General features: G+C 45.4%; 1 protein-coding gene across 1 annotated transcript in view; it reads right to left on the bottom strand.

Moving 5' to 3' along the window:
- Nucleotides 1-14227: 14227 nt before the first annotated feature.
- LOC142202710 (beta-1,3-galactosyltransferase 2-like) overlaps nt 14228-17697 on the bottom strand; it is a 28982-nt gene continuing 25512 nt past the window's right edge. The window contains exon 6 of the mRNA XM_075272988.1: nt 14228-15266. Within this exon, the coding sequence (XP_075129089.1) occupies nt 14228-15266 (1039 nt within the window). The remainder of the gene's footprint in view (nt 15267-17697) is intronic.

Genomic DNA, 17697 nt, shown 5'->3' with positions numbered 1-17697 from the left:
AACAGCCTAATATCCGATCGAACATGAGTTCGATAGAACACTGTTCGCTCATCTCTAATTGTTAGTATTATATCCATTTGTACATTTTGCGTACTGTATGTGAACCCTGAAATATAAAGCACCATGGAATTAATGGTGCTATATAACTAAACAACAATAATAATAATAATAATAATAATAATATTGAGATGCTCTAGTATGTAATCTCTGAGTCTCCGTGCATTTAGCAAGAAACTATCCCTGCTGTGCACAGTAAATTCTTGTGTTAGGTGTCAGTTGTGTGGCCGAACTTACCTCTAAGTTTTGCCAGGTGTGCACGTCACATTTACCTGCAAATTTAACATAAAATTCATTCATAATAGTTACATAGTAGATAAGGCACCAGTCCATCAAGTCCAACCTATAAACCTACCAAGTGGATCAAGAGGAAGGCAAAAAAAAAAACATGTCATGGACGTCAATTACCCCATTAGATGAAACAATTCTTTTCCAGCTCCAAATATGGCAATTGGGTTAAAAACCTGGATCAACATCCTGTCCTAAAAATACATTTCTAGCTCCTATAGTTTGATGGGTCATCCAGACCCATCTTGTACTTGTCTATGTTATCAGACATCACCACATCCAGTGTCAGTAATTTCCAAAGTCTTACTGCTCTTACTGTAAAGAATCCCCACCTATGACTATGGTCAAATTCAGTGGCGTAACTAGGAATGGCAGCGCCCTGTGGCGAACTTTTGGGATGCTCCCCCCCCCCGACCGACGCCGAAAACCCCAATGACCGCCCCCCCTCCCCACATTCCTGCGCGCTCTATTATGCCCATAGTGGCCCCTGCGCACAGTATTATGCCCCATAGTGGCCCCTGCACACACTATTATGTCACATAGTGGCCCCTGCACACACTATTATGTCACATAGTGGCCCCTGCACACAGTATTATCCCCATAGTGGCCCCTGCACACAGTATTATGCCCCATAGTGGCCCCTGCACACAGTATTATGTCCCATAGTGGCCCCTGCACACACTATTATGTCACATAGTGGCCCCTGCACACACTATTATGTCACATAGTGGCCCCTGCACACACTATTATGTCACATAGTGGCCCCTGCACACACTATTATGCCCCATAGTGACCCCTGCACACAGTATTATGCCCCATAGTGGCCCCTGCACACAGTATTATGCCCCATAGTGACCCCTGCACACAGTATTATGTCCCATAGTGGCCCCTGCACACAGTATTATCCCCCATAGTGGCCCCTGCACACAGTATTATGTCCCATAGTGGCCCCTGCACACACTATTATGCCCCATAGTGACCCCTGCACACAGTATTATGTCCCATAGTGGTCCCTGCACACAGTATTATCCCCCATATTGGCCCCTGCACACAGTATTATCCCCCATAGTGGCCCCTGCACACAGTATTATGCCCCATAGTGGCCCCTGCACACAGTATTATCCCCCATAGTGGCCCCTGCACACAGTATTATGTCCCATAGTGGCCCCTGCACACAGTATTATCCCCCATAGTGGCCCCTGCACACAGTATTATCCCCCATAGTGGCCCCTGCACACAGTATTATCCCCCATAGTGGCCCCTGCACACAGACACTGGGGTCTTTTAAGACCCCAGAGTATAATAATTGAAGACCCAAGGGGGGAACACAAACATAAAAACCACTGTCACTTACCTATCCCCGGCTCCGCTGCAGTCCTCGGTGGTGTCGGCCATCTTCTTTGACGTTCAGATGTCACATGACCCTGGACGCAGGCCCCAGTCATGTGATGTCAGGGACCTCACAGTAGTAGGCTGAAGCCTGCCAGGAGTGTGGAAAGGTAAGTAACACAGTTTTTATGTTCGCTTACCTCTCCAGGGCCTCCGATTATTATACTCGGGGGGTCTTTTCAGTGTTAGTGGGGCCCGTGGCGTCACTGACCGATCCCAACCTCTGCCAAGATCGGTAAGCAAATAGGGCCCGTTACCGGCTGGAGTAATTCCAGCCTATTAAGAAAAAAAACACGCAAGGATAGCGGCTGTTGCCGGTCTCCTAATGTCCCGGACCCTGTGGCAGCCGCTACCCCGATAGTTACGCCACTGGTCAAATCTTTTTCCCTCCATACATAGAGGACGCCTCCTTGTCACAGTTACAGGCCTCGGGTTACAGAGATCACTGGAAAAAATACAAGCTGTAAAATGTCTAGAAAAAGACAGGGCAATGGACAGTTTAAGTGTGTTAAGTGTTGGCAGCGCGTCCGGTAGCCTCAGGGGTTTTGATAGTTCTTAGAAATGAAGAAGAATACTCCAATAGGTAACGGTCCTATATACTAAGCAGTCCCCATTTCTCCTAGGGCACTGTCCTCTTCCTCATCAACCCTCCAGGGGGCTCCACCTGTCCCATATAACGTCACTGTAATATTTGTACCGAACACCATAGGGTATGCTATGGGACATCATACGGTGTGGAGGAGCCACTGAGGGACATTATAGTGTGTGGGGGCCAGGAAAGGGGCTCTATGCTGTGGGGAGTGGGGCCCAAATCAAAAGTTTCCAATGAGGCACAATATTCGCTAGTTACACCCCTCAGTCTCTGAGAATGGCGGTTACTGAGGGCAGGGCGGGATTTATGTAGTGATGTCACTTCCTGTCTCACTGTCTCCTCCTCTTCTCTGTCAGACACATAACTAGGGAGTATAATACTGGGATGTATTACCTCATATACTGAGCACAGTCACCTTATACACATGTAGTCGGATATTACTGTGGTGTTATCTACCTCATATACTGAGCACAGTCACCTTATACACATGTAGTAGTGTAGTCGGATATTACTGTGGTGTTATCTACCTCATATACTGAGCACAGTCACCTTATACACATGTAGTAGTGTAGTCGGATATTACTGTGGTGTTATCTACCTCACATACTGAGCACAGTCACCTTATACACATATAGTAGTGTAGTAGGATATTACTGTGGTGTTATCTACCTCATATACTGAGCACAGTCACCTTATACACATGTAGTAGTGTAGTCGGATATTACTGTGGTGTTATCTACCTCATATACTGAGCACAGTCACCTTATACACATGTAGTAGTGTAGTCGGATATTACTGTGGTGTTATCTACCTCATATACTGAGCACAGTCACCTTATACACATGTAGTAGTGTAGTAGGATATTACTGTGGTGTTATCTACCTCATATACTGAGCACAGTCACCTTATACACATGTAGTAGTGTAGTAGGATATTACTGTGGTGTTATCTACCTCATATACTGAGCACAGTCACCTTATGCACATGTAGTAGTGTAGTAGGATATTACTGTGGTGTTATCTACCTCATATACTGAGCACAGTCACCTTATACACATGTAGTAGTGTAGTAGGATATTACTGTGGTGTTATCTACCTCATATACTGAGCACAGTCACCTTATACACATGTAGTAGTGTAGTAGGATATTACTGTGGTGTTATCTACCTCATATACTGGGGCCGGCTCCAGGTTTGTGTGGGCCCTTGGGTGGCAGAGCCTCAGTGGGCCCCTTTTTGGAGCAACCCATGCGCACTGCAGCAAAAAAACAGCCAAAATTGGGTGGAAAGAGGAATTTTAGGCAGACATCTTGCCTCGGATTCCTCTTTATTTTCTGCTCACGGTGGTGGATACTGAGCGTCAGCAGGGCCTTGCGGCTTTCCACTGCTGATTAGGCCCAAATAAATAGGTCGAACCAGTGGGGAGTCTCAAGTTGCGGCCTCGGAATAAGCTGCAAGATCCGCAGCAAGATCCAATAGAAGTCAGAATGAGGGAAGAATCAGCTGTGTGAATGGACCGTGGTACCTGTGTAAGCGCTGTGACCCCTTCTCTGTTTTCATAGTATCATACATCTCATAGTGGCCATGTCATGTAACTACAGCCTGGTCCTATACACGTCTATGTGGCCGGAATTACATCACACGGTCACTATAAACAGACAACGTGTGATATAAACAGACGCCATGGCCCTTCATACACCTGATCAGGGGTTCACTTATCTCTTATTGGTAATTTATTCTGAGGATAGATCATCAATAAAAATAAACCGGAAAACTCCTTAAGCCGAGGCCCCACGTGGCATCCTGTGGCAAAACGCGTTGCGTTACTTCCTGTAGCCCATTACAAAGAAAGTATGCAAAGCTTTCCTCTGCGTACTTTCCGCTTTAATTATATCTAAACCGCCGGCATTTCAATAGATATGCTGCCATTTCCAAAACCGATACTGTTTTGGAAATTACAGCGTGTATCTTATTTTACCGCAAAGTAGGGATGGGGGCCTCACGTAGTGAAAACATGACATTTTCCAGTTCCTGCAAAGTCAATTGGATTCTAGCAAATCCCATCCACACATTGTGGAAAAATACGTGCAGTGGACATTCTGCGATCACAGCGTATCAATTATACCTTCGAAAACACCAACGGTTTCCCTATAGGTATAATGGAAGCAGAAAGTGAAAAGCTAGATGGGAGATGGATGAGCCCTGTAGAAAACACAGCTTTCCCAGATGGGGACAATGGGCACTGAGCTGCAAACCAGTCGACACGTCAGTTTAAAGGGATTCTATCATTAAAACACAATTTTTTCTGGTTGACACGTAGGAATAGCCTTAAGAAAGTCTATTCTTCTCCTACCTTTAGATGACTTCTCGACGCCGCCATTCCATAGAAATCCCGGTTTTCATCAGTATGCAAATGAATTTTCTCGCAGCACTGGGGGCGTCCCCAATGCTGCGAGAGAACTCTCCAACTTCTTCAGGAACGTTCTCTTCACCAGTCGTCTTCAGGCGCAGGCAGTCAAACTTGTACACAGTAAGTAAGCAGCCATTTTCTTGTGGCCTGTGGACATGCGCAAGTTTGACCGCCTGCGCCGGAAGAAGACGGGTGAAGAGGATATTCCTGAAGAAGATTGAGGCGTCGCTGGAATCTTCTTCCTCTTTACACCATAGCTGCACCCGCTACTCCGGCGATTGTCGTGAAACGCAGTATAGGAGTTGTGAAGAGCAGCACGCTGGCCGTGGCACATCCAGGAGACAGTCCAGATCCCGTTCTTATGGACATTCTTCACTATCTAACCATTCCAGGAGCAGGTCTTGGCGAGGATCCACTAGGAGTCAGGCGGAGTCTTCGAGAAGAGGATCCTGTGCATCTTCACATCAACGCACACCATCTGGGCCTGTCCATTGGCCCTCTCCGGGGGTTGTTTCCGGCCCTATGGAACAGACTGTGATTCCAGCACCATCACCTGCACTGGCTCTTTCGATACAGGGACCATGATAGCAGGGGAATGTACACCTCTTTCTGCCTGGTCTGCCCTTTCACCCCTGACTTCAGTAACAGGGAATCTAGCTTCAGTGCTACAGCGAGTTTTATTTCCGTTAAGGCATCGGACTCAATGACTAGGAGCCTGTATAGCACAAAGACCATTCATACGGTCGTGTGTAAGGGAGCTAAGAGTGTAATGCTAGTTTAGCTTTTTGGGATTCTATTCTCTGTGGTGTGCCTCCGCTGGGTGGGCACATGCCTGGGGAGATGAGGGAAAAGATTAATAACGGAGAATATATGTACATACGTGGATATATATCTGCAGACCATGTGACTGTGGGCAGGGAGAGGACTTTTGATCACAGTTCTGATAGAAACCCCAAAGTTGCCAAATGCTTACATATTTTAAGTCAACAGTGTCCGACCAAAGGTCCCACATTCTTTGTCTATTTAGACAAAGTATAAAAGTCACAGTTGCACAGTGGGACAGCTTGGTGGCGCTACAGGGCAGAGAAAGCCAAGATTCACATGGTGCTAAGTAGCATTTGTCCTATGGTGTATATACTGTATACCTCTGGTAAGCTGTATTACAACTTTACATTGTTTTGTCTTTGTCCTTCTGGTGATTGTACTCATCTGATTTTTCGGATGTTTTCTCCAATGGGAATGTCTCTTTCCTTCTCGTCAGCCTTTCACCCTTGAACGTAACGGGCAGACAGAGAGGTCTAATCAGACGTTAGAGACTTATCTGCGTTGTTTTGTCTCTGCTGATCAGAATGATTGGGCTTCATACTTGCCCTTGGCTGAGTTTGCCATTAATAACAGGGCTAGTTCCGCTACCTTGGTATCAGTGGCGTAACTAGGAATGGCGGGGCCCCGTGGCGAACTTTTGACATGCCCCCCCTCCTGACCGACACCGAAGACCTTGACCGACCGACCCCCCCACACACACACACATTCCTGCGCGCTGTATTATGTCCCTCAACGGCCCCTGCACACGGGATTAGGCCCCATAATGAACACCCATGAACAATTATTATACTCTGGGGTGTTTTCAGACCCCAGAGTATAATAATCGGAGACCGAGGGGAGATACAGACATAAAAAAAAGTTACTTACCTGTCTCTGGCTCCGCTGCAGTCTTTGGTGGTGTTGGCCATCTTTAATAAAACACGGATGTCACATGACATTTCATGCCCTCCCTCCATCTGCCCCCAGTTTCATGCACCCCTCATCTCTACCCCCATTTTCATGTCCTCCCCTCCATCTCTGCCCCTAGGTTACTGTTGCTCCTCAATTGCTCCACACCACACATACATACATACTCACACACAGACACACACTCTCCATCCTGCATCTCACATCCCCCGTCCCCTTCAGTACAATACAATACAATACAATACAATACACAGAGCGCCCCCTGACTACTATTAGACAGTCATTAGTAAAAGCAATTGCAGGCAAGTCTCAATACAATGTGTAGATTACTGTTCCATCTACTGACACTCACCTCTCCCCTCCTCCTAATACACAGATATCAGGACACTGTCCTCTCCTCCTAATACACAGATATCAGGACACTGTCCCCTCCTCCTAATACACAGATATCAGGACACTGTCCCCTCCTCCTAATACACAGATATCAGGACACTGTCCCCTCCTCCTAATACACAGATATCAGGACACTGTCCCCTCCTCCTAATACACAGATATCAGTACACTGTCCTCTCCTCCTAATACACAGATATCAGGACACTGTCCCCTCCTCCTAATACACAGATATCAGTACACTGTCCCCTCCTCCTAATACACAGATATCAGTACACGGTCTCCTCCTCCTAATACACAGATATCAGTACACTGTCCTCTCCTCCTAATACACAGATATCAGGACACTGTCCCCTCCTCCTAATACACAGATATCAGGACACTGTCCCCTCCTCCTAATACACAGATATCAGGACATTGTCCCCTCCTCCTAATACACAGATATCAGCACACTGTCCCCTCCTCCTAATACACAGATATCAGTACACTGTCCCCTCCTCCTAATACACAGATATCAGGACACTGTCTCCTCCTCCTAATACACAGATATCAGTACACTGTCCTGTCCTACGAATACACAGATATCAGGACACTGTCCCCTCCTCCTAATACACAGATATCAGGACACTGTCTCCTCCCCCTAATACACAGATATCAGTACACTGTCCTCTCCTCCTAATACACAGATATCAGGACACTGTCCCCTCCTCCTAATACACAGATATCAGTACACTGTCCCCTCCTCCTAATACACAGATATCAGTACACTGTCCTCTCCTCCTAATACACAGATATCAGGACATTGTCCCCTCCTCCTAATACACAGATATCAGCACACTGTCCCCTCCTCCTAATACACAGATATCAGTACACTGTCCCCTCCTCCTAATACACAGATATCAGTACACTGTCCTCTCCTCCTAATACACAGATATCAGGACACTGTCCCCTCCTCCTAATACACAGATATCAGGACACTGTCCTCTCCTCCTAATACACAGATATCAGTACACTGTCCTCTCCTCCTAATACACAGATATCAGGACACTGTCCCCTCCTCCTAATACACAGATATCAGGACACTGTCCCCTCCTCCTAATACACAGATATCAGTACACTCTCCTCTCCTCCTAATACACAGATATCAGCACACAGACCTCTCCTCCTAATACACAGATATCAGGACACTAACCTCCCCCTCCTCCACACCACACATACATACACACTCACACACACACAGACACTCTCCATCCTGCATCTCACCTTACCCCTCCCCTTCAGTACCTAGCAGCACATCTCTCCTTCTCTTCATCTCTTGCAGGACTGCGCAGGCTATAAAGACACGCCCACCTAGTCATGTGACGGCTGACCTCACACAAGGTCCTTCATCTACAGGTCCTACAAGCTTTCCCTGCTCTTATCGCAGTTACACAGTTTGTCTGTGATAAGAGCGAGGGTAGCAGGGGTAGCTGTCACCGGGCCCCCTAATGTCCCGGGCCCTGTGGCAGCTGCCTCTGCTGCTATGGTGGTAGTGACGCCACTGCTTGGTATCTCCTTTTCTCTGGAATCGGGGATATCCTCCTAGATTCTCTTCTTGTCAGTCTTTATCTTCAGATTGTCATGATGGATAGAATGTATTCTGTTTGGGACATGTCTCTAAAAAATCTGGAGAAATCTCAGGAGGTGGCTCAGAGATCTGCTAATCGTAAGAGAATTGTCGGGGATGACTTTCAAGGTTGGTGATAAAATTTGTCTCTCGTCGAGAAATATTCAGATGAGAGTTCCCTCACCTAAATTTAAACCCAGGTTTATTGGCCCGTATGTCATTTCAGAAGTGGTCAATCCAGTTTCTTTTTGGTTGAAACTTCCAGATTCATTTAAGATTCACGATGTGTTTCATAAGTCTTTGCTAAAAAAGTTCCTTCCTCCTCTGATTCCTTCCATTTCTCCACCTGAGCCAGTTCTTGTGGCTGGTAATCTGGAATACGAAGTGGAGAATATCTTAGCCTCTAGATGGCGTAGGCGCAGGTTGCATGGAAAGGCTATGGACCTCAAGATAATTCTTGGATTCCAGCTTCTGAGGTGCATGCGGATAGATTGCTGCAGGAGTTTTTTCGTAGATTCCTGGATAAACCAGGTGTGGCCTTTGAGGGTTCGGTGACCCCTCATCAAGGAGGAGTGTCATGTTATGACCCGGTGTCTGCTGTCTCAGGCTGTTAGATTCAGGCGTGGAGTGTCTGAACGGCATTTGGTGCATGACTTATCTGATGCACTGTAGGGGAATATTCACACTACGCATGCTGTTTCTGCGGTAGCACTCATGCATGGATCACGTGGTGAGTTGCTTTGTGGCTCAGTGCTTGGTGTGTCTTGGCCTCTGAAGGGGTTAAGTCCTCTGCAGCGCTGAGGGATTACAGGCTGTGGGTGGTTCTGAGTCCTGCACTTTCCTATGTGCATGCTGCCTGATGCCAGTCTTAATCTTCAGTTCCTGTGTCCCAGACATGGTCTGTCTGTCTGAAGCTGCTATTCATCTGCATCTGAGCCCTGGCCCATTCAGCTTCCTTTGCTGCCTGTTCACACTATCCTGATATTTTGCTAAGTATTGAGCTCCTTCTCCATACATAGTTGTTCCGGGTGCAGTGAACCTTAGTCTTATTTTCTGTTTGGATGTTTGGACTTTTTGTAGTGTTTTTGGTGTGTGATACTAAGTTCTGTCTTTCCTATCCCTTTGCATAGTGTCTGTATTTCTGTTTTTCACATTTATTTTCTCCTCTATACTTTGTGTTCCTCATATTCACCGTTAGTCCAGTCAGACACCTGCCGGGGGCTTTTTCTGTATCTTTTCTCTCCTCATAAATGTGAAACTAGTCAGGGGTTTCTGTTTTACTAATAGGTGAGTTATTTCTCCGGCTGTGTCCGCGCCCACTCAGGCTAGTTAGTCGGGCCCACGGCTACTTCTAGTGTGCAAGGCCGGGTATAGGAGTATCACACACTAGTAGTTCCAAACTGCTCATACTCCTGATTTTTGGTTTTTCTTTTGTATTTTCCCTTTAACTTAACTGAGAAGTTATCAGTCAGGGGCCAGTCCATGGTCAGAGATCCCCAGACCATAACATGGTGACTCTGGCGTTTCTCTCCTTGGCGCAGCACATCCATGTCAGAGGGGAGTGATTAATGAACAGCTTAAAGTACTGGCCCAGTAGGTAATACTTTAGGGATTCCAGGGCCCACTTAATGGCTAAGCCTTCCCTCTCCACAATGCTGTAATTTCTCTCAGATAGTGTAAGCTTCCTACTCTTTCTTCACCACCCACCATTTGGGACAACACTGTGTCTAACTCTACATCAGAGGTGTCAGTCTGTACCCCAAATTCTTTCTTGAAATCAGGTGTGACCAAAACCGGCTGGTTACAGAGGATTGACTTCAACACCTGGAATGGGCCTCAGACTCTTCACTCCACTTGACCAATACAGAACTTGTTCCCTTAGTCAGGTCTGTCAGTGGGGCTGCAATGGTTGCAAAGTCTGGGATGAACCTACGATAATAGCCAACAATTCCCAGGAAAGCTCTTACTTGCTTTTTATTTAAGGGTCAGGGCCAAATTTGAATGGCCTCCACTTTGTTAACCTGGGGTTTCATCACCCCTCTTCCTATTATATACCCCAGATATCGGGCCATTTCAAAACCCAAAGCGCACTTCTTCAGGTTGGCTGTTAAACCGGCTGCTCAGAGGGACTCTAGTATGGCTTGAACTTTTGGCAAGCGACTTTCCCAGTCTGTACTGAAGATGACAATGTCACCTAGATAGGCTGAAGCATACCTTTGATGGGGCTTAAGGACTCTGTCCATCAACCTCTAAAGGTTGCTGGAGCGCCGTGTAAACCAAACAGCATTGTCACATATTGCAACAAGCCCTCTGGGTTGACAAATGCAGTTTTTTTCCCTGGCCTCTTTAGTGAGCAGCATCTGCTTTTCTGCTTTGGTTAAGTCAAGGGTGGAGAAATACCTGGAAAGTCCCAACCTCTCGATGAACGTATCGACTCTGGGCATCGGGTAGGCATCAAACTTTGAAACTTCATTCAGCTTATTGAAATCATTACAGAACCTTATGGTACCGTCTGGCTTAGGAATCAAAACAATTGGATTGGACCAGTCACTCTTTGACTGCTAAATTACCCAAGTGCCAACATATCTTTGTGTAATGTCCCGGTACTGCTCGTGCCCATTCCCTTTAATAGTCCTTGCAGACCGAGATGGTATAGACATTTGCATATAAGGTAAAGAGGTTCCTCCCCCATTCCTTCTATATTAACAGTATTTCTACTTCACCAGAGCCAGCACACAGGGAGGTCTATTAATGCACCATCTTGTGGATGTTTTGTGAACTACACCTGCCTATACTTGCCATTGTAATTTGAGTTGCCAATGTAAAGGAGTGTCCAGTATGATCAGGTGACCTTCAGGACCCATCAAGCTCCCTTGACTGACCTGGAGGAGGAGGAGTTACAGCCCTCTTGATAGGGGGTTGGGAACCCTTTGTCTTGCTCTTTTGTGAAGACATGTGGAGCTGAAAATAGCAGCCAAGTCTCAGAGCACTTCAAACTGAGATGTCTGTTCCTCTGTCCTCAAGCTCCTCCTCAGAGAGTATTTTCCTCTGAAGCTCCAAGCCTACAAGCACTAAAGTTTACGGACCTGCTTATCCATCTCATCTGGGACCTCTACACGTATCTCTCTATTCAAGTAAGTCTTTGGGACAAATCTATATTTAAGAAACCCATAGCTAGTCTGGCAGAATTTGAGGGTCTCCCGCTGTCGACAACTCTATTTCCTCTCCTACATACGTGTACCCAGTTTGTTGAGGACTAACCCCCTGGATACAGGCCATCTTTACAAGTATATACAAGTTTAACTACCCTATCAACTACTAATTAAACTATCCAAAGCATTCCTGCTCCAAGCTCCATCACCTGCTTAATTGGACACTACCTACAAAGATCGCTGTATTGTATGTGAAGAATTACTCCATATGTACATTTGTATTACCTTGTCCTGCTAGTAAAAGAGCAACGACTACCCCCGAGACCTGGTTGTCTGTTGTCATTGTCAGGTACCACGTGGGGGTGGGTAGTTGGGGACATCAAAAAGGAGATTTTGTGCACATTTGGGACCCAGGGACCCCCTAAAAGCCGGCCACATCTGATATATTACCCGTGATACCAGCCCTGGCCCTCCTGAGTGTTACATTTGACCTTCTCAGATATGGTTTGTCTACGAGCTTCAGGTGCCCAGTACAGTTTTAGATTAACCCGTACCTGCAGCTGGGTGACAATGTCATGTTCTCTAACATGGATGCGTCCAGGTGTCTCAGATCCTTATTTTTCTGTGCCAACTCTTCTGTCTCCTGTTTCTGTGCCTTGGACAGAGTCTCTGCTATTTGCACCTCGGGTGTAGCCTTACCAGGAGTATTTACTCCTTCAGTGGTAACCTTGCTAAGGATACCTACTGATGTCAACGTTTCACTGTGCTTCCAGGGTTTTAGTAAATTTATATGGTATATTTCAAATACAATATTTTTGTATTTGTTTATCCATTCCTGACCAATAGAAACGCTATAAAATGTGATTTTTGAGTTTTTTCGTACCCCATATGTCCCCTTAACACATGCTTATGTGTCAGATCTAGAACCACTCTTTGATATGGCCAGGGCACCACCAATTGTTTGACAATTTCTCCTGAGAATTTGGTTTACCCTATAGGTCCTGGTTCATGGACATCTAGGGTAACTCCTTGTTGGCCCCTGGGTACTGGTTTTCGCCATTTACCACCTTTACCTTTTCTCTAGCAATAGCCAGATTTGGACCTCAAATCTGAGCAGTCCCAGAATTGTCACGGGTAACCTCGTGCTCCGACATCTCGGGAACTCGGGCTTACATGTATCTGGATGTAGGGGTGCTAAAACCAGGAGCTACCCATCACTTGTTCACTAGGTCACACATGGCTGTTTTTGAGTGGTGCACTTGGGAACAATGGTCGCTGTAAACATACTCTCTTACCACAGGCCATCAGGCCTTGCTCATCCTTTTTTTGGTCCTTGCTGTCTTCTTTTCTTCTGGGCCCGCTTGGTCCTGCAATGTTCTTAGAACCTGAAAACAGAACTGAGAGTTTTGGTCTACAATGGCCACCCCTTGTGTTGACGCATGTTCCCTAGTCTTTTCTGCAACTAGTTTGGCAGTGTCTATCTCAGTGGGTGTATAACTATCCAAATACAGAAGCACTTCACAGATAATGAATGGTAAGAAAACCCAAAAATATTGATAAAACTTATCTTTTATTGATGTTAAGTCAGCTAAAAAAGTATTTTTGGACATCGACTACAACTATAAGAACGATGAAACCAACAATTCCCCTGTATTCACCAACAAGTCGTACTAGTTGGGTAATGTGCAAACCACCGTCCACACTCCATCACGTAGACACTTTCCTAATGGCCCCCTTGATCCACAGGCTACAATACTTTGGTCACAGGTAAATGCCCACTACCTCACGGAGCCCCCGTTTCTGTGTATATAGAAATCAATTGTATTGGGCCACCCCAACTCCAGTAAGTAAGCTAGCTAATATAGCTCAAATTTAGCAAAAATAGGGAGATCTCCAGAGGTACTGATGTATCTTCCCCCCGCTCAGAACATCCACCCCAATCAGACCCAATATTCCTAGTGTGTACGTAGGTCCGAATGAAGCCCCCAGCTGTCTTCTAAGTTATAATCGTGACTGGCGCCCTGGCACAGGGACCCCACACACCCTAGTGAAGCTGACAACGAACTAAAGAAATGGCTGCAGGACAAAACTCTGCACGTAACTGTACTCAACGCGTTTCCCATGTTTCAGGTTCCTCAGGAGCACTTGTCTGGTCAAAAACAACCTCATTAATAACGATCTAGCCTGATGCTGCCCTAAAAAGAACATTGTGGGGTTAAAACCACAGTTCCCGGAGCACTGAAGGTGCCAACAAGGTGTATAGGACCACCGATGAAGATGGAGATCAAATCTCACACTACGTCTTATTAACCCCTTCTATACAGGAAGTTTCATATAGGGAATCATTTAGTATGTGCCCATCTCCCTATGGTACCAAAGGAAATATTTACAATTATATGACTCCGATTAAAGTCCATGGCTGCAGACTGAACAATATGGCGCCCAGCTCCAAACTCCAATATGAAATGGGCTAAAAGTTCAAAATCAGACTACTACTGGCCATATATTGCACCACGTCCGTATACATTTCAATCATAACAAGTCTTCTGAATTTTTATGTGATTTTTTTTTCTCCAGTCCATTTTTTGATTCATATAAAATATAATTTTTTTTCTTAGCACTTCTGGGATTTTTTGGCCCAAAAGTCTGCCCATACAGATCGTAACTCTTTTCCAGCATAATGGTGCACTATGATGACGTTCTTGAACTTGCAAATGTCATACTCAATTCTGTCAGTATTAAATTTATCTTTAGGGGGGTCGGTAGGTAGAATATGGAGCTCATACAAACAAAGTCCTATAAATACATCTTCTATGTGGATAACCCTAATTTCTTGGGCCACATCATAGATTTTTTTTGCCAAATCTGCTGAAAAGACATATCCTGGACCTGCACAGTATGGTGGGTAGGTGTTATTGGGATAGATTTCCTTAGGCAAGTACCACTTATCACCCTTGTTCCTACAAGGTCTAGCATTGAAATATAATTGTCCTGTATAGTAATTGTTACGCACCGGTAAGTCTGGATGAAGTAGTTCATGGACCAAGTAGTCTACATTTAAAAATATGTCGCCATCTACCTTCATGACATAGCTGGCAGAAGAACAGAATTTGGTCACCCATTCCATACCCATCAAGGTTTTCAATGTCAAGTTGTTATAGGTGTCCATGAAGTCTTGTTGGATGACGTCTCCAAAAGCTTCACTTTCTTCCTCCAACAACCTCTGGGTTTGGTCAGGGGAAACCTGAGGTAGACCCACCAGAAATATCCTGACCACATCAACATCATAAATACTTTCGTTACCCCATGTTTCCCGGATCGTACGTCTAGACGCCACATCATGGCTAGCTACACACACCATTATAACGAGGTAAGGCTTCCGGTTCTTGCACTTGTCTGGTTGGTTAATGAGGAACTTGTATGGATATGGGTACGGAGGAGCCAGGGGGTGCCGGAAAGCCGGGTAAGTCTTATTATTTACAGGCTTATTTCTCTCCTGTAATTTTACATAATGTTGAGTCCGCTTGCTGATAACTTCTATTTTACTTTGGTAGCAGAAGAAGTAACCAAACAAAAACGCGAAGGCCATCAGACATAAAGCAAAAAATTTGCCTTTCATGTTGTCCCTTGAAAATGTTTCCTTGCCAAGATTTCTGTAACAGTTAAATGAGAGAAAAAGTTTAGAAAATGAAAGTCATGGAGAATCTTTACCCTGTGATATCATTGACTAGAATAGAATAGAAATCTTTATTAATCCCAGAGGGAAATTCGTGTTTCTATCACTTTATGCAACACATAGAATAACATATATACATGATCACAGTCACAGTATAGCAATACAGTCAGACAGTATATAGTGCAAGGTGGGTCACTAGTCCAGGACATACAGTCGGGGCGCCCCATGTCAACATTAGATCACTACTGATTTGCAGAAATAATAAAGAGTGAGATCTCTGATGGGATAAATGATGGGCAGGTCAGTCATTGTGCCCCTTTATGAGTAGTGGGCCCTTGTAAATAAAACTAGAGACAGTTGTGAAACAACTTTACTTTAGTCAATAGACATCAACATATGGATTGGTTACCCAAGACATTTGCGGCTGCAGATACAAATCCTTGTGCAATATCTACACCGGTTATTATTGTGACTTATCACAATGGTGAGAACCTACCTATATAATAATCTATTCTCTATATTTATATCCGACAGTACAACCTTATGGCGCTCTATGCGCTTCTATTTTATTGCCAAAAGAGTCAAAGACAAAGGGAAAAACCAAAAGGGAAAGAGAGAAGGACGGTTAGGGGATCAGAAGCCTTTCCAAGGGGGCCATATGGACTGAAATGCTTCTACTGTATCATTAAGGCTATTGGCAAGAAACTCAAGTTATCTTTCATCCGAGCAATAATCTCAGGGCCTGAAGGAGGGACCACTGTCCTCCAGTTCTGTCTTGGCAGCAGTACATAAATCAAGAAAAATCCTAGACGTCTCCTTGCCTAAGTGCCTGGGGGAGAGATTCAAAAGGTAAATGAATGGATCTAAGGGGACTCCCTGTTGGAAGAGGGCACCTGTCATTGTCTGTATTTCTAGCCAGAAACCCAGGATCAGAGGACGCTCCCAAAAAATATGAAATAAGGTGCCCACCGCAGCATGACAACGCCAGCATTCAGAAGGGGTCAACTGATTGAGGACGTGGAGGTACCAGCGCATGAGATACTTGTATCGGGTTTCCTTAAAGGTTACATATATAGAAGATTTCATGAGACAAGACCACACGGACCACGGAAATGGGCCTACCCATTGCTTCCTCCCATTTAGTCATATATTGGTGAGTAGGGGGAGCAGAACCATCTGGGGAGGAGAGAGTCTGAAAGAGAAGATGTGGCCAGTTGTGGAGGTGCCATCCCTGCAAATTTTTCCAAAGGAGGTAGTAAAAGACTAGTGAGCCATGCAGTGAGTGAACAAAATGGACTACCTGCTGAAAGTGAAGCCATTCTGCAGAGGGGAGACCCAAGGTAGAGGTAAGGTAGTCAAAGGACCCGATCTCCAACATAGTAAGATCAACCAAATACTCAATCCTGAACAAGCTTACCCTCGTCCTTACCCAAACCATGTTAGTCCAGAGGCCCTATGGAGAAGCGAATTATACAAGATAGAAATCATCAAGTATCACTTGGAGGTCAAAGGAGTAACTGATATCAAGTAGACCAGATAGCCCTAATGAAACAAATGGGACCCAGCAAGGGGAAAGGGGCTACACCACCGCAAGGCATTAGGATGCACAGGAGCATGCCACAACTTTCCAATTTCCACCTATCTAGTGTATGCTGGTAAAGCTGCCCAAAATGGGATAGAATGCAGGTTGGTTGCTCAATATTAATGAAGAAGGTGTGGAACATCCAGTCCTCCGCATCCCCTCACTGTCAGTATCTGTCAGGATACGGAGTCCATGGTATTCCTTCAAATGTGGTGTCGGACAGGGGCGTACAGTTTGTGTCCAGGTTTTGGAAAGCCTTTTGTAACAGGTTGGGAGTCTCTCTTTCTTTCTCCTCAGCCTTCCACCCAGAGACTAACGGTCAAACAGAGAGACTGAATCAACCTTTGGAACAGTGTTTGAGGTGCTTTGTGTCTGATTGCCAAGATAAATGGAGTGAATATTTGCCCATGGCTGAGTTTGCACTAAATAATCATGTCAACTCCTCGACTCGGTTGTCTCCTTTCCACATTAACTATGGTTTTCACCCCAGATTCTCCTCAGGAACAGGCAATGAATTTGCCTTTTCCTCAGTAGAGGACGTTGCTAAATCTCTCTGTACTGTATGGGCTGAAAGCCTGGCATCGCTGAGAAAAGCCCAGGCTAATCAAGTAAATTTCGCCAACAGAAAGCGCCGCCCTGGACCTGACTTTGCGGTGGGTGACAAGGTCTGGTTATCCACTAAAAATCTCCAACTTCGTGTTCCATCTTCTAAGTTTGCCCCGCGTTTTATTGGTCCATATCCCATTTCTGAAATAATCAACCCTGTGTCATTCAAATTATCACTTCCTAGGTCCCTCCATATTCACCCAGTTTTTCATAAGTCCCT

Source organism: Leptodactylus fuscus, chromosome 5 (genome assembly GCF_031893055.1).
Source record: "Leptodactylus fuscus isolate aLepFus1 chromosome 5, aLepFus1.hap2, whole genome shotgun sequence".
Lineage (NCBI taxonomy): Eukaryota > Metazoa > Chordata > Amphibia > Anura > Leptodactylidae > Leptodactylus > Leptodactylus fuscus.
This window is presented reverse-complemented; position numbering and strand designations above follow the sequence as displayed.